Here is an 18,830-nt window from a genome sequence, read left to right as displayed (position 1 = left end):
AAAACACAAATTACGATAACATATAAGGAAAAAGTCTATGTTTTACCAAATTCCTTCCACCTCTTAACAATAGACTTCACTGCACTTCTAGGCATTGATAAAGCCTTTGAAATATTTTTATATCCCGCTTTTGACTTGTGCCTGTTCACAACTTTATCCTGGAGCTGTTTTGACAGTGCCTTGCCAACCATAGTTGATTGGTTGCTTCAGTTGTACTGTCAGGGACTGAAATGCTCCAGGAAAGCTCTTTTCATGCTGAGCTAATCAAAATGACTACAGCTAATCCAGTTGAAAGTCAAATGGCTTTGAGTGCCATTGAGAAGGTGATTAGCTACATCTGATTGAGTTTACAAGTCATTTTAAGAGCTGAGTGATCCAAAAAAGGATTCCGTTTTTGAATTTTTAAAATTGTTTTCTAACATTTTAGTGTTATATCTTTCACTTGGGTATTATACGTTGCAGAGTAAATACAGCTGGATAAAACAAAAACTGTGTCTATCTTCATTTCAGGCTGCAAAGCAACAAAATTGAATTATTTTAAAGGGGGGGGGGGTGATTCTTTTCTATACCCACTGTAAATGTTTAGGTTTGGTACTGTCCCATGTAACACTGGCCCATAAATGCTGTTATAGAAAATACAGCCCTGACCACAGGGGTCGTCTTTGAGTCTTGACTGGGCACCAGTATGGAAAATGTTTAGCATAACAATTTTCAACACACCAATAATTAACAACTCGTGTGAATTTGTCTGTCATTGGCTATGCATTGCAAGAATGCTCAGGTTTGCGTACTGATGCCTTTTTTCTGTTTTATTCCAACATTCTTAAATGCGCGATAGCAATTTAACAACATGAAGCAATAATCTCTGTTTAAATGATCACTTAATACATTTAAATGTATGTCTGTACATACACTATATTACCAAAAGTATTGAGACACCTGCCCATACACGCACATGAACTTTAATGACATCCCATTCTTAGTCCGTAGGGTTCATTATTGAGTTGGCCCACAGTTAGCAGCTATACCAGCTTCAACTTTTCTGGGAAGGCTGTCCACAAGGTTTAGGAGTGAGTCGATGGGAATGTTTGACCATTCTTACCGAAGCGCATTTGTGTGTCAGGCACTGATGTGGATGAAAAGGCCTGTTCCAACATGACTGTGCACCAGTGCACAAAGCAAGGTCCAAAAACATATGGATGAGCGAGCTTGGGGTGCGGGAACTTGACTGGCCTTACCTCGACCCGATAGAACACCTTTGGGATGAATTAAAGGAAAAACTACGAGCCAGGCCTTCTTGTCCACATCAGTGTCTGACCTTACAGATGCGCTTCTGGAAGAATGCTCAAACATTCCCATAGACACACTCCTAAACCTTGTGGACAGCCTTCCCAGAAGAGTTGAAGCTGTTATAGCTGCAAAGGGTGGGCCAACTCAATATTGAACCCTATGGAAATGCCGAGATGCCATTAAAGTTAATTTGTGTGTAAAGGCAAACCTTTTGGTAATATAGTGTATCTGTAATAAACGCACGTTTCTCTATTCTTGTCTCTTAAAAAACACTACAAATACAACAAAGCCAAACATAATTTCTCTGCTGGACTTCAAATCATTTCCCCTCTCTTTATCTCCATAACAAATAAGGGAGGGGTTCTGTATCCAGCAGAGAACTCAGGCACAGACCTTGCTGTTTGGGATTTAGGTGCAGCAGATGCAGTGTTGTCAGCTCTTTACAGGAAGTCAAGAGCTCACTGGATTTCTAGCAGGATCAAGAGGTATTCTTTGGTTCTTGCAACATTTTCAATGAAACAAAACATGGGTAAACGTGAATGTACTGCACAGATATCCTGAGTGTTTTTGCCCAGACAGTCACTTTAAGGAAAATCTAGCTAGTGCATACCAATTGGCTAAAGAATGCAAATTGGGCAACATGTGTTGTATCCAGACCATGCTAACCATGTCTATTAGTAGACACTACAAACAAATGGCCACTGCCCCTGTTCTGTTGAGAAGCGCCCCCATCGGCTAGTGCCCGGGTTAGAGAGCGCATGCACAATACATAACAGCACAACAGCTGAATTTAACATCAGCTGTTGTCACGGCGAGACAGCGCAGGTGCATAATAACATGAGAATTTTTATTTTATGTCAGATTGTGCCTGTGCGTCCCCACATTCCGGGGGTGAGTTCATGTCCATGATGGGCAGATTTCTACACGTTGCCAGTGATTGTGGGCAGAATTCGATTTTTACATTTCTTGTGGTGCGGGGCACAATCTGACAGAAAATAAAAATTCTGTTGGTTACTGTGCGCCTGCGCCGTCTCACCGTGAAAACAGCTGATGTTAAAATTAGCTCTTGTGCTGTTATGTAGTACTCATGCATTGCGCATGCGCTCTTCAGCCCAGGCACTATCCGATGCAGGGGCACTTCTCGACAGAACACCCCCACCTTTACCTGGCCTAAGCAGCAAGGAGTCACATGGAATGGCTACGCATGTCAGACAAAACCAAAGAAAATTCCCAGCTCAACTTACCGGCCAACCCGAATTATCCTGTCTAACATTATGTGTTAAAAACAGGAGTTTAGTCTGCACACATTTGCAAATACATGCATAAACTGCAGAGTCACTTCACAGCACTCCAGTATTATCTGCAGTCCTAACTCTAGATGTTGAGAGCCTCCATAGTGGAAGCACATGCATTATAATAGATAGGTAGAGGGCAGGTGAGGCTGGAAGTAGCCCATCCCTCAAGGGCACAGCAGAGACTGGACACCCAGTATATAGTTTGTGTTCAAACATGCCTGAGCTCATCCCTAAAGACTAAACAGTTCTTTCAAACATGTTGATATCAAATACTCACATATTCATTGTTACTCACATATGAAACAAAGATTATATATTGTTTTTCATTTCTTAAAGAATTAGAAGTAGATGATCGCCTCCTCCGAGATGTGTTTTTACCACATGTGGAAAACTTCCTAAAGGCTCATTTTAACCCCGTGTGGAACAGCTTTAACAAAAGTCTCCAGAATCTGAATAACATGGTCAAGAACCTCTCTGAAAATGTTGAATCCAACAGAAAGAGATTAGATACATTCCTGGAGAACACTGTACCCAAGAAAGACCTATATGAGCTTGGTACAAAATTTGAATCAAAGATTCAAGAAAACGTTGACAAACTTGAGCAGCTAAAACAGGAAATGGCCAACCATTTTCATACACAGCAGACTGTAATCCACTTTAACTTCACCATGCTTAAAACAGACACGGACATGAAGTTAAAGAGGAATTTGAAGATGCAACAGGCACAGTATTCTTATTTGAACTTTAGCATTAGTGATCTTCGAAGGGGTCAGGAGCAAATTCTGGACGATCTATTAGATTTATCTCAGAATATCACATTACAGTGCGGATCACGAGAAGGGGAAGTTGTATCAATTACAAGTCCCCAGATTAACGATACTCTAAATGTGCATGAGAAAGAGATTCAAGAATTACTAACGGAGCAAGATGTTATTTTTGAGAATATTTCTACTCTGGAAAAATGGATTAAGGAGCTTCGCACAGACACCAAAAAGAATACAGAAAGGGTACAGGTTCAGTTCATGGAGAAAAGTCTCATTATGGAGGAAAACAAAGTCTTAATTCAACGACAGATAATGGAACTCAACTACACTATTGCCAGTATACAAGAAAGTATTGATGAGCTTTTCAAGGATTGTGACTGTCACAAAATGAACGCAGACATTCTTGCTCTTGTGGAAATACAGAGGAATTTCTCTAACCAGTATAGGGACATTTTGTATGGAATTGAAGATGTGAAACAAAAAGAAGGAAGTTCAAAGATATCATTGCAAAATTCAGTTGAAGATCTCTCATTGGAACTCCAGCTTAACCGTCAGTCTCTAACAGCCCAGCAAGAACAGGGACGGAAGCTTATGCTTGTCACCTCTCAGCTGCAATCTCAAGCTACAAACTTTACAGATGACGTTAGAATTCTTAGGTTAGAAAATGATCAGATTAATAATCATATCAAACATCTGTACAGTTCATTCAGTTCTCTATTGAAAGACGCAATACGACATGAGAGAGTTCTGGAAGCACTGCTGGGTGAAGAAGTTCTAGACCTTTTCTCAGAAGATAACCCTGAAGCAATGCATGTATCAATAGCAAAAATTAATGAAACACTAAGTAATAATGTGGATAGGATAGACAGGCATCAGATAACAATTGATTCTATTTCTGACCGATTGAATTTCCTGGAGATGCAGTTACAGAAAGACAATACACCAACTACAACCACTATCTTCAATGTTGAACAACACACTGAGGGAAAGACCTATTATAGTCCTTTCCAGCAAGGCAATTTAGCTCATATGGAACCGAGCCACGAAGCATCAAGGGATACTGATGAGTCTGATTATAATGATGTTGCCATCTTGAAAAAGGACATAAAGAATCTTAGTGATAAAATGAACAAGCTGGAGTCTTATTTTGCTGAAAGAAATATTTATAGCAATGATACAATTGAAACTACATTAAAACAATTGAGTTCTTCAGTTGCCTTCATTAAAGAGGACATAGCAAACCTCAGAGGTTTTTATAATGAACATATACAGTTATTCCACAAAATCTTTGGAAATTATGAAGTTCTTCTTTCCTCCAATGTTTCTCTTGACCTTGCTCAGATTCAGTCTATTATCGATAAGAAAACAAAAAAGAAAATGAAAGCATCAGAATTACAGAATAGAAGAGGTGATAAAAAGCAGAGGAATGACCACTCTGTCTAAACATAAATACTAAATCAAGGTACGTTCATTTTTTTTAACTGACTAGCCTAAAATATCAGAGTTTGTAGAAATGATTAGAACATAAACGTGTATGCTAGCTAAATTACAATTCTATGGATTCATGGTTGTTTTCAAAAGTAAAAAAAGAAAAAGAAAAAAAAAGGCTTTTGTTCTGTTGAATGTTTCGCAATACTAGCTATTTTATTATTTTTTTAAATCCTGACTCGGTTTGCAAACGTTGTCTAGCAAGACAAGCAGGATTCAAGCCTCTAGGGTGTGCAGTACCGCATTTGGCCAGAGGTGCGAGGGTGCCAGTGACACTCAGAGCTGCTCTGAAACACTCCACTTCCGAGTGTCTCTGAGCCTCTTCGAGTGTCTCTGAGTGCATCCGAGTGGTCTCCGAGTGTCTCCCATGCCCCCCTGGCCACATGCAGTACTGCATACACTATCAGTGCCACTAGAACAAATTATCTGAGTTTCCATTGACTCCTATGGGGAAATTCGATTTGATATACGAGTGTTTTGGATTACAAACATTCTTCTAGAAAAAATTATACTCATAATCCAAGGTACCACTGCATTTATTCCCAATGTTAGTTAGTGACAGAGGCAACTCCACTCTCTTAAAAGTATAACATTTATGTAGAAAAGGGAAAGTAGATAGAAAGCTGGACTCCAGCTTTCTATCTACAGCTGATGACGTAATCTCTGCAATTTCAAAGAGCCTGCAGGCTCCTTTTTTTTATATTCCTGTATTCTTTCCTTTTTCCCAGTTCTGCTGTACAAGGTTATAGGGGTGCATAAACTAGCTGCAGTTAAAAAAAAGTATTTTAATGATTGCCTAATTACATTATTTAGTGTTTTTATATCTTCCTAGACATTAGCTTTATAAGAGTCACATCCTAGATTTAAGTGTCCGGCTGTGCCTCTAAGATTATGGAACAAGACCGGTATGTTTTAGCAGCAGTTGTTCTAGGACCTGATAAATGAAGCATTTTTAGGGGGCTACTTAGTGTTAGGCATTGTTCTCAGTAAGGTGGGAATACCGGAGTCAGAAATATCCCTATAATATCCCTTTTCTTTAGGACTTTGGTTTGGATAACCATGCTGCTAAAGCTGTGACTGAGAAGCAGAATAGAATAAGAAACCTTTGGCCAGTAAGTCTGGTCTGTTTGGAAGAGGCCAAGTCTTGTCCGCCAGAAGTTTATTTCTGTGTACTACATTCTTTCGAGCCAATTTGGTGTGATGAGAATGACTGGACTCCTTTCCTTCTCTATCTTGCGTAGCAGTTGAAGGAGGGGTTAAGGGAATGCATAAACCCACTCAAATTGAGTCCAAGAAATCACCAAAGCATTAAGGACTGGGGTTGAGAAACACTGCATTAACTTATACACTATTTGTTAGATTTATACATTAGATCTCTTTTTATAAATTGTCAAGGATGCAGAAATGTTTCACAAACTCCAGTGTGATATATTATTTATAGGAAGTGACTGGATTCCATTAGTGTATTCGAATTTGGAGCTGCTTCAGCAACTTTACTTGGCAGGAAATTGACAATAATCAAGGAAAGTCAATTAGGAGGTGAAATTATAGAATTCATATTATGACGGGCTTACTCTACCTGGTGGGAATACCGTGGAAAACCCAAGAGATGCAAATGTAAAATACAAAACTGTTATTTTATTTTTACGCCGGTCCTCCATATAAGACCTGCAAAAAAAATGAAAAGAAAAAAAATTGGATTTTTTATAAATATTATTTTGTTGGTCATGTTGATCATCAATAATTATAATGATTTTAATGACTTTCATAAATACTCAGTAGAAGCTTCCATAATTGCACAGAAACTGGCTATTCACACTTGTGTGTTGTGGCAACTTGCATTACAACACTGTATGGCAACACACTTCCTCAATATGCACTGCCACTCACTTTGAATGGCACCCCAACGTATTGTACTGTAGAATCCAACACCCAAAGCACAGCATCACAACACATATACCATGGATTGTTGTGTAATAAGCTATGTTGCAAAAAAAAAAGATGTGTATTTTTTCATCAGTTGTAATGTGCTGGAAGACAATGAATAAACAATAGGTTTCCTTGACACAGGGCGCATTGATGTGTACTGTAACATGCATTAATGCACCGCAACACAATGCTTATGTTTGAATGGACCCTAAATTATATGAACTTATCCAAACACATGATACACTTGTCACTTTTTTTTTGCATGCTAGTCTCAGATCGAAAATGGAGAGGTTACTCAACTTACAAAAATTCTCGTATGAAAGAATACAACCTCAGAAGTCATGTAATGTGTTTAATTGTTTTGTAATGTATTTTTTCATTTCAAGCATGCGTATACTTGCTCTTACGATCTATTTAGCAAGAAAACTGTACTAATTAAACGAGAATTGGATGTTGTGTTCACTTGCAATAAACATTTTCTAGTATGCACCTTTAGGTTTTCTCATCCAAAAAGTTGGAATTGGCTGTCGAAAGCACTTAACTAACGATCAGATAATCAGCCAATCATTTGTCGTACAAGTTTTACTTATGCTTGTCTTATTGTGTGTACAGGCCTTAAGGCCTTTCATACATGGGCATGTGACTTTATGCTCCAAATATGTTGTATTTTTTTCTGCCAGAACTTGGCAAAAAAAAAAATACCTGTAATGTTGCGTATGTATGGCGTTTAGCATAAATGCACTCTACTGGGCAGAATAATAATTTATTCTGGACATTGAAATAATAAATTTACGCTGATACGCACAAATGTTTGCGTCTTAAATATTCTCATAAGGTCTTCTCTCAATGCAGCTTTGGTGCTTTTTTTTTTTTTTTTAAACCTCTAAATACTAATCTTAAACTACTTATCTAAATGAAATGCCTGATGTGCAAGACCACATAAGCTAACATGGAACTATGTTTAAAGGCATAAAAAAAACGTAATTTTCCTTTCCTGATGGACTCCGTGGCAGCATACATATGGGTTAACCCCGCTTCCACTCCTCCCCTATAGGACCCCACATCCATAAATCTTTGTTCTGAGCCAGAGGCCACGTACCTCCTCAAGACACTGGGGGGGGGGGGGGGGACTCCTGCTGCCATGTGGTCCATCAGGAAAGGAAAATTATGGTAAGTATTTGATAGGAAATTTTCAGTTTTCCTGACTGACTCCATGGCAGCATACGTATGGGAGCTAAATCGCCATACACCCCCTGGGCAGGCAATGCTATCACATGGCTTTTATTTGTCCCATCAACAGACAGGACCTACAAGCCAAAATAAACAGAGGATAAGGAAGCAGATTCTACACAATAATGAGCCATAAATGTATTGATCGAGGTGCATAAGACCACCTTACAGACTACTTTGGGAACCACATGCTGCAAAGCTGCCCAAGATGTAGACCCACTCTTGGTCGAATGAGCACACACTACCTCCAAAGGAGCCAAGCCCTTGGCTCTCTGAGATTACTGGATAGCCTTGTCAATCCATGCCACAATCATCCTAGATGAGGCATGTTCCTCTGTCCTTTCAGGCAAAGGAATAAACAGGCATTCTCAAGTCTGAGGGAAGTTGTAGCTTTGTAGCTGATATCTGAGTGATTCCTAGAACTGAAGGAAGGCACTGTAGGGAGTCAACTCAGGACTCCCTGTTACTAGAAGTGCTCTTAAACCAACTAAGCCACAGTGCGCCCTCTCCCACATCTAAAGGACCAATTTATTGGCTACCAGGAAAGACTCATGCACCCTTGGGAATCAAGTCAAGCATAAGTAACAGCAACATTCGAACTGGAAAGAACATTAAGAAAAGTTCTCCATGACCAGTGAATAAATCTCTGAGAATTTTTATGCCAAGGCGATAGCCAGGAAAAGGCGAACTTGACAAAGAAGCATCTAATGAAGACAGCCCTAGAACACTCCACAGCCCTAGGAAAACTTCCACTTACTTTGAGGTCTGAGCCTAGCTGACTTCTTGAAAAATTGTTGGACAGGAAAAAGAAACCTAGACTGGGATAAACCTGTGAAAGCCGATAAAGCTGACACTTGAACTCCAAGGAAGTTAACCAATAGGGCAAGGTCTAGATCCGACTGGAGGAAGCCTAGCATATTTCGAACTTCTAGATCACTACATGATCTGTCAGCAGTGGACATGTATTTTAATAAACTTTAAACAGGTTCTCCCATAAACTTTGTTTGCATTCATTCTTCTAGTATTCAAGAGGGCAGAGATGACTCTGGAGGAGCAGCCGAGGACCTCCAATCTTGAAAACCAGGCCATCAGATGCAACCGTGCTGGACATGGATGTAGAATTGTACCCAGTGACAGAAGGTCTGACCTGACGGTGAATGTGCACTGGATTCCGGAAGAATAACTGTACTAGCAAGAGGAATCATGGCCTAACTGGCCAATAAGGCATCACTGTCGCTACCTCCACAACTTCTGTTCAGAGTCTTTGTGGAACCCCGAGGTTAAGCAGGACTGGAAGGAATACACAGGTCCTACTGCATTTCCAATGGTCCATAAAGGCATCTGTGCCTGAAACCCTACACATGTAGAGACCATTCATTGTTGTTCAACTGGACTCTGGAAAGAAAGTCTATTCGAATATTTTGGACTCTGGTAACATAAGCCGCTGAGATGTAGGCTCGATTCTTCTGAGCCCAAGACATAATCGGCTTCTCTTCCCGTAATAGAGAACAGGCTGCGAGTCCCTTTTTACCGTAGGAGACTGCTGTAGTGTTGACTAACCTAAGAGCACTGATGCTCCCTTTGTTATATGGTGAGAAGGCCTGTAAAGGTGCAGAAAGCTGCCCGTAATTTCAGAATATTCAACACAATCTGAGAAATTTACAAACCCGCCTGCCTTGAACTATCCCTAACAGGCAGCAAGACCCCCCCCCCCCCCCCATTCCATATTGCAAGCATTGGACATGATTGTGAACCAGGAACGGGGCAATGGAATGGGAGATGAGCCTACTTCAGCATTGCAGCTACCAGGGGACTCGCTCTCATGACTGAGGTTATGTAGATTACCTTAATTCTGCTTCCTGGCTCCTACTGGTGGAGAAACTCCTGGAAGGGCCACCTTCTCCAGCTTCCACTTTACCTTAGACACCAAGGCAATGGTCCTCTTGATTATATTGAAATGAGCCTTGAAGCACACAGGAGACTGAGTGGGCTCCAGTTGACTCTTTTCCAGATTCAGCTGCCATACGAATTTGAGGAGCATTGAAAGACCTGAGCCCTGGGCTCCAGCAGCTGCTCTTTGTTTTGGGACAGTAGGAGAAGGACATCCATGGAACTATGTAGGCATATGCTCCTTGTTTTGATAAAGATCCTAACAACCAATAAGACCCTGAAAATACACAGGGTGATATTGAAAGCCCAAATGGCTGGAGATGGTCTTGACCTACAGCGAACCGAAGGAACTTGCAGAAGTCTTCTACAATGGGCACATGAAAGTAAGCAGCTTAGGTCTATTGGAAACATGTCAGTCACCTGGCTGGACTCCCTACGAAGCAGGGACAATGTTTCCAACTTGAACTTCTCCTTTGCTGAAAATTGTCCGAGGTGCAGAAGGACAAAAATCTATTGAAAAGAATCCAAGATGAGGACTTCTGATGGACAATGCATGTCCTAAAAGACCATTTTGATGTCCCAAAAGTCTGAGGTCCAAACTCAGTAGCTTCTTGGATACCCAAGATCAAGCTATTAGCATACTTCTGAGGGGAAATCTAGTCTCCACACCAGCTCTTGCTAAAATCCTGACCTGGTCTGGGATGGGGAGTGGCACATCCACAGTGTGAACTGCACAGACAGACAACCTGCACAGCACAGGTGATCAAATCATAGCAAAATCAAACAGAGGCAGCATACAAGGGTGTTAGTGCAGAGCATATACCTGTGATGATTGTACACAGCATTTAGGGAAACTGCTGCAAGCTACCCACACAGAAATCCCAATATCAACAGTACTGACCGCTGATAGAATTTCTCCACTGAAATGATGCCACCAGCTCCTGAATGCGCTGAGCCCCTGGGCAGGAGCAACCCAGGGTTGCCCGGCTGGAAGCGAAAGCAGCGGCTTGGACCTCAAATGCTCTCCAGCTGCCATAGACTGGAAGACACTAAAGCCAGAGAAGAAACAGACAAATAGAAACACACAAACTTCTGCCATGGAATATGTAATATAAAGGTATACATCACCGCACATGGCAACACAGATCTGCGATTCAATCCTGCTTCCATGATCAAACTGGACCAGCTAGGCTGATCCCGCCATACTTTGGGCAGATATAGAGTTGGCACCTCATCACTTTAAACACGAACACCTTTGAATTGCACAGGTTCTGAGGCTAATTAAATGCAGATAAGGCACCAAGTGAGTTTAATTACCACCTTAATCAGCCACAGAACCTGTGTAATTAATATGTGTTTGGGTTTAAACGGATGAGATGGCAACCATAGGCAGATAGCCCAGCTCTTAGCAGGTGGTCCTATCTGGCCATTGCGCCGCTTGCCTGCCAATGGCCAGGCTTCAGCTCCTCCAGCACCTCTTCTGTTTGCCCACTCCATACCTCCCTAACAGCTAAGGCTTATTGGAGTATCGTGACCTGTTCCAGCGCCTCTTCCGTTTGCCCACTCCATACCCGCTACCAGCTAAGGCTTATTGGAGTATCGCCAGTGGTCACCATTGGCTGGTCTTGATCATGGAGAGGAAAAACTTCAGGTCGAATAATCAAACTGGTCCTTAGGAGAAGGACAAAAAGGAGGCTCAGAGCAAAGATTTATGGCAGTGGAGTCCTATAGGGGAGGAGTGGAGGCGGGGTTAACCCATACATATGCTGCCATGGAGTCAGTCAGGAAAAATATGCCATACAGCTGTAAAAGCAGTTTTATTTTTTAATACCTATGTGCATGAGGCCTAAATATACACATACCTCCCTGCACAGAAAATGGAAAAGAGATGTTTCCTTACCAAATGCAGAAGAAAAAAAGGGAAAAAAAAGAATGAAAAGGGATTAACATCCTTGCAAATTACATTTTAGGAAAAAAAATATGGCTTTTGTAACATTGCATTGTTGTATTCTACTGTTATTGTTCATCTTTCAAAGTATGAGAAGAGAGCTGATAATCATGTTAGCAATGTAGCTGTAGTAAATAATTACCCTTCAAAGTCCGTTCCATCATTTCATCAGATGTTAGGTGTGCACTAGCTGTGTGAGGGAATAATCAGTGATCTGGGAATGACATTTAACTTTCTTTTTTTTTGTTTGTTTTTTTTTTACATTTTCCTCTTTTTTTAGAGTCTCAATATGCACTCAATTCTGGCTTTACAAGGGAGCACAAGGAAATCAACAATGATAACATTATGTATAATGTAAATCCATGGAAACCATTTCCCCCAAAGAAGATGGCCATTTCACAGCACCTTACAGTGGGAGACTGCTTCATTGCAATCAGTCTTGGTTTTGGTGCTGGTGATACCCAGGGATTTCTGTATGTTGGATAATATCAAACACTTTTGCATTGGCAGCACAGCACTCAGCAAGCAGAAGGCCTTGTGCAACAATTTACTGCAACAGCTCTCCTGAAGAAAATTAGAAAAGCTGGTTTCGGTTATATTATTCAAGCTTCATCAAGAAAAACACATAAGGAATGTTGTTTTTTTTTTTTTTTTGTCTGTTTTTTGGAGCACAAAATTTCTTTATTATAGCTGCAAACTAATTTTATTAGCTACATTTTAAAAAGTGTAACACCTGAGAAGAGGAGAGCTGAATCTGCCATTTCATCATGAACATTGAGCATGCTATTCTTTAAGAACCACCGAATGTTAAAACATGTTTTTTTATATATAACTCACAAATGGTAGATTTTGGCTTACCACTAATGACATTCCACCAGCGTCAAGTTTTGCCCTTTTTTATTTTCAATATAATTAACTCCCTGACGAACACCCAAGACCACTAACATGTGGACCACATTGATATTAATCTGTCAGTCACTATTTTGTTTTGCTTTAAAGGTGAAGTTTAAGCTGCTTACACCTTTTCATCAATATGATGATTTTTTTTTTAAATAAAACCTTTCAGTTTTCATCATATCACTTTTTTTTTTTTGAGCTAGCCCAATCAGCAGGTCTCTTTGCTTCTCTATACTTTTCTCAGAAGCCCTGTGGGCTGGCTCCTGGGAGGAGTTATACAATTATATATAATTACAAATATATGCCTTGGCTATGTGGATGTCACTCTGAGGAAGTGGATGTTTCCAGGCAGACTGCCCTGGGTAATGTCCCCATGTGATGCTGAGCCTCCATGATTACAATAACGAAATATAATGAATGAGAAGGGTGGGCTAGGAACAGTAAGGATAGGGAAGAAATGGCTAAATGATGCTGGATGTCCTTAAGCCAAAAAATAAGTCGTACTATAATATGCTGCAGCAATTTCAGTACAGTAGAGGAGCCTATACACAAGTGCATTTTACTCTCCTCCTCCCACGTTGGTAACTCCTTCACGCTGTGCTCGTAATATGATGGGGCATAGCGTGAAGGACGTCACACAGCATTGAACATGTGAGCTGTGCTGTCCCAATCAGTCTATCAGATCGGATGGCAGTCATGTGTAAATGGACAGGTGGTCTTGTTTACATCTGCCCACCTATAGGGCAGAGGGGTCTGTGTCTGCTATGCATAAGGAGAGTGGACATGGAGTAGCCATCCGCCTGCTCAGGGGGCATCTTATAGAAAAACAGGGAGGTATCACCGACCTTGCGCATTACCAAAGATAAAATGTATTTAAAAGGTAAAAATAAAGGTCATACTCACAAATGTTAATACCGCTGAGGCTCTGATGAAGAGGGTACTCCTTTGTAATATGTAAGCCATTTCGTGATGCCATTTGGTTCCTCCTAACACTCGGTCCAGGTTGCAGGTGTCTAGAAGACATGGCTCTGAATTAGTGGAGTAATGCTAAGCCTTTTTTAACATTTGTTTGTGAGTATGACCTTTGTTTTTACTATTTAAATTCATTTTATCTTTGGTAATGAGCAAGGTCAGTGCACCCTCCCTGTTTTTCTATGTTTCAGCTTTAAGGCTACCCATTGTTCTGAGGAGGACAGCAAGACCTTTGACTTTCCACACTTTATCCAAAGGGTTGGCTACACCACCTACACATGGACTAAGGGCCTGAGCGCAGGAGATTGTTTTGTGTTGCTCAGTGGGGATCAGCAGATACATTCCCCACTGAGCAGAAGGGGACTGTGCACAAAAAAAAAAACAAAAAAAAAAAACACTATCTATATTTCTTGCTATTACCATAACTTACTGCCAAAGAACAATCCAGAATAAATTCTCCTGCTCCTGATGATCGTAGTAATACTACATACGTGTATGTTATTTGTTATTTGTACCCATAGCAGGCCTACCTTAAACACACTGATGCTGACACTGATACTAATTTAAGAAATACTTAAAAAAAAAATATCCTACCCAAAATATACTGATCCTGACCTTTGACCCCGACCTTGACCCTAACACTAATCCTGACTCTGACTTAGATCAAGCCTTGATCTAGCCATTTTTTTTTCCTTACTTTTTTTAATTTATATTAGTTTATGTTTTTTTTACACACACTTTCACTGGCAAGGAGAGAAAGATAGAATACATATTTCTCTCTATTCAGTGACTGATCACTGCAATAACCGTTGGTGGCTGTCACAGTGATCAGGAAGCTGGAGTCCTGTCCGTTATACTGTATGAAACTAAATGTGATATATGTTTTCTTTTGTAGAAGCAGGTGTGTGTATAGCCCCATTGATTCCTAGTGCATTTAGATGTGTACAAAAGTATACGCTGTACGCATCTAAATACAATGGTTTTACACACCCATGGGAATGAACCCTATGATGCAATTTGGATTTTTATCTGTTAGGTATAGAAGTTTTGATAAAAACGTAAAAATAAAAAATGCACTCGTTTTAGCAATGTCCTTTGTTAATCGGCTTAAAATTAGAACTAAAATGTTTTCTACTATTACCAGTAATCTGCTAACAGAAATTAGATGGATATTATGCCAGTGGGATTGTATATTAAGGCAAAATAATGTTTATTGTACCATAATACACAACAACCAATTAGAAATAAGCATACTGTAGTCAGATCAGCGAAGATCATTGCTTGCCATTCGATTTTGCACTGCCTTTTTAAAAAGCCACTATATGTATTAGTAGCAGTTACAAAAATTCCAGCATTTCTCATCCTTTCAAGATTGTAGCCTCCCCACATATACCTGATCTATTTTACACATAGCAGTTTTCTGAGTATAGATCATCATATGAAATGTACAGCCTAAAATAATTTATACTACTGAAATAGAAACATTGATATTGCGTTCTTTAGACTTTTACAACTGTCATGTCATCTAATTTGTCTTATTTATTGTATGTATGTAGATAGCAAAAAGCACAGATTTTTTTTTACATATATACTACTGTTCTATATATGGTCGTTTTTTTTCTATTCTTAATTTGTAACTTTTTTTTAATGATAAAAGTATATAAAACATATGTAGATAGGAATACACAAATGTGTAGTTGTTGTTTTAGCTTTTATGAAAGACAGATGTTCTGTAACCTTTTCCAATATGTGCTCTGGCAGCACTTAATAAATAAAAACTTTTGGATCCATTGTGGGACATGTTTAATGATCATTCCGTTTTTATGACATACACTTAAATGCATAATATTGTATTAATTTTGTGGTGTGGGTGGTAGAGATCACATAAATATGATCCATTATGTGGTGCTTATGTTCCAATAAAATGTAATCAATTTAGTATTGCCATACTGGCAGTTTTGTTCAGCTTGTTAAAAAACTTATTTCACACTGTTGTCTTCACACTGTTGTCACTGGCACTTCTATGCTGCTATAGCAGACTCCATGTTGATATCCAGGATATCTGATATTACACTAAATTTCCTGATATTGTTCCGGGTCCAGAGATTCATTAGGTATTGAACCCAATGTCAGGGGGCAACTAAAGCCGGCCATAGATGGTTCAAATCTGAACCGAGAGCAGAGATTTGAACCATGTCTGGCCAGACTGAATGTACCCAAGTCGATCTATCAACTTGGGTACAACCAGCTTACCGGATATTACATGCGATTATTGCTAGAGTTTGTTATAGCCACTAGCAATAATCACTGTTTTCTCATGATGGGGACAGCTTTCTCTGCCCCTTCCTCCCAGATTCCCATGTCAACGCTGTCAGTGTTGTTGAGGGAATCAAGCAAATTTCTTTACTGCAACCAGAGCCCCCATAGATCTCCTTGTGTACTTTAACACAGAGATAAACAGATATCTGCAATACAAAACTCAGGCCCTTCCATCAGTAGAGGCCCTCATTAAGGATGAGCTCAGGCGTGTTCGCATGGTCCACGTGCAGAGCCCGCCAGGAAGTTGGCGCATTGCTGTGCTAATTACAGGCAGTGAGACATTGCCCCGATGCACGGCTGCAGAGATCGGGCAATGTCTCCTGCCTGTAATTAGGGCAGTGCCTACTTCCTGGCGGGCTCTGCATGTGGACCATGCAAACACACCTGAGCTCATCCCTAGGCCTCATGAGAAGCCAGGCCTGTGTATCTTCCATCAATAGAGGCCCACATGGGAAGCCAGGCCTGCATCTCTTCCATCAGTAGAGGCCTACATGAGAAGCCAGGCCTGCATGCCTTCCACCAGTAGAGGCCTACATGAGAAGCCAGGCCTGTGTCCCTTCCATCAGTAGAGGCCTACATGAGAAGCCAGGCCTGCATCCCTTCCATCAGTGGGGGCTAGGGATGAGCTGAACAACCACCAGTTTGGTTTGCAACAGAACATGCCAACAGGCAAAAAGTTTGAGCAAACATGTGAACCCTATTAAAGTCTATGGGACACAAACATGAAAAATCAAAAGTGCTAATTTTAGTGTTGAAAATATTTTTATTGAACATTTCAAGTAAAAACAATAAGACAGTAACCGTCATGAGGCAAATACAAGCAGGAACAGTAACAGGACTACATTTATGAATGGACGGCTAACGACTATCAACCACAGTCGGTCCCGTCGGAAAAAAGTGCTAATTTTAAAGGCTTATATGCAAGTTATTACAATAAAAATTATATGGGGACCCGGGTACTGCCCTAGGTGACATGTATCAATGCAAAACAATGTTTTTAAAATTACAGTTTTTTCCGGAGCCGTGATTTTAATAATACTTAAAGTGAAACAATAAAAATTTGCTTTAAATATTTTGCCTGGGGGTCCCGGTAAAATGGCACATCTGTGTGATGTGTAGAATAGCATCGCAGCAAAATTACATTACTAAAGAATAAAATGTCATTTAAATTTGCTCACGGCTGTAATGTATTGCCGCCTCCCGGCAATGTAGATGAAAGATTTATGAAAAATTGGCATGGGTTCCTCCCCCCATTCCATACCAGGCCCTGCATAGATTTTAAGGGGAACTCCACACCCCCCCCAAAAAAAAACAACAGCGTGCCCCCCAATCCAAACCTGGCCCTTTAGGTCTGGCATAGATTTTAATGAATACTCTATGCCAAAATAAAAAAAAATAGGAAAGGGGGGTGGATGAGCGAGGCCCCTCCTTCTGAACCATACCAGGCTGCTTTCCCTCAATATGGGGAGGATGCTTTGGGGTCCATCCAAAGCACCCTGTCCCCATATTGATGAGGACAAAACCCTCACCCGGTGGCTGTGGGAGTCTGCGGGTAGGAGGTAAGGATGAGCAGAACACCCCCCGGTTTGGTTTGCACTAGAACCTGCGAACAGACCTAAACTTTGTGTGAACTTTAGAAACCTATTAAAATCTATGGGATTCGAACATTCAAAATCTAAAGTGCTAATTTTAAAGGCTGATATGCAAGTTACTCACCTAAAAAGTGTTTGGGGACCTGGGCCCTGCACCAGGGGACATGTATCAACGCAAAAAAAGTTTTAAAAATTGATGTTTTTTCAGGAGCAGTGATTTTAATAATGATTAAAGTGAAACAATAAAAGTGTAATATTCCTTTAAATTTCATACTTAGGGGGTGTGTATAGTATACCTGTGAAGGAGCGCATGTTTCCCGTGCTTAGAACTGTCCCTGCACAAAGTATCATTTCTGCAGGAAAAAAAGTAATTTAAAATCACTCGCGGCTATAATCAATTGTCGGCTCCCGTAATACAGAGAAACGGCCATTTTTAAAACTTTTTTTTGCATTGATAGATGTCCCCTGGGGCAGGACCCAGGTCCCCAAACACTTTTTAGGACAGTAACTTGCATATTAGCCTTTAAAATTAGCACTTTAGATTTCTCCCATAGACTTGTACAGGGTGTTCCGCGGCTTTTCGAATTTTCCGCGAACACTCCAAATTGTACACTGTTCGCCGAACAGGCAATGTTCAAGTCGAACATGAGTTTGGCTCGAACTCGAAGCTCATCCCTAGTAGGGGGTATATCTCAGATCTCAACAAGGGGGCCCTCAGATCCCGGCCCACCTATGTGAATGGGTATGGAGTTCATTGTACCCCTACCCATTCACCAAAAAAAAGTAAAAACCACAATAGACAGTTTTTGACAATTCCTTTATTAAAAAAAGAAAAAATGTACATTCATCAATCAATCACGCCACCCGAAGACGGACCTGAAAAATAGAAAAAAAAAAAAGAAAGAAAAAACTCTGCTTCCATGGTAGGCCTCCCTGCGACTGCTGTCTTGGATGGACATCACAGGACATTTTTTTTTCTTTTTTTTAATAAAGGAATTGTCAAAACCTGTAAATTGTGGTTTTTACTTTTTGACACTTTTTTGTGAAGGGGTAGGGAGGCCGGGATAAGGGAGCCCCCTTGTTAAAGGGGCTTCCAGATTCCAATAAGCCCCCCACCCGCACCCCCAAATGCACCCTCCCCATGTTGAGGGCAAGCAACCTGGTATGATCCAGGAGGGGGGGGTCGCTCACTCGTCTCCCCCCCTTTCCTGGCCTG

At 40.6% G+C, this 18,830-nt stretch overlaps 1 protein-coding gene across 2 annotated transcripts in view; it reads left to right on the top strand.

Moving 5' to 3' along the window:
* Window positions 1-15,494, top strand: part of MMRN2 (multimerin 2) — a 65,066-nt gene extending 49,572 nt beyond the window's left edge. For both annotated transcript variants that reach the window (XM_077454612.1, XM_077454611.1), the window contains exons 6-7: window positions 2,922-4,811; window positions 12,115-15,494. In XM_077454612.1, the coding sequence (XP_077310738.1) occupies window positions 2,922-4,792 (1,871 nt within the window). In that variant the 3' untranslated portion in view covers window positions 4,793-4,811; window positions 12,115-15,494. The remainder of the gene's footprint in view (window positions 1-2,921; window positions 4,812-12,114) is intronic.
* The last annotated feature ends 3,336 nt before the right edge of the window (window positions 15,495-18,830 follow it).

Source organism: Lithobates pipiens, unplaced genomic scaffold, assembly GCF_037356315.1.
Source record: "Lithobates pipiens isolate NorthernLeopardFrog02 unplaced genomic scaffold, aLitPip1_a1.2 Scaffold_25, whole genome shotgun sequence".
NCBI lineage: Eukaryota > Metazoa > Chordata > Amphibia > Anura > Ranidae > Lithobates > Lithobates pipiens.
This window is presented reverse-complemented; position numbering and strand designations above follow the sequence as displayed.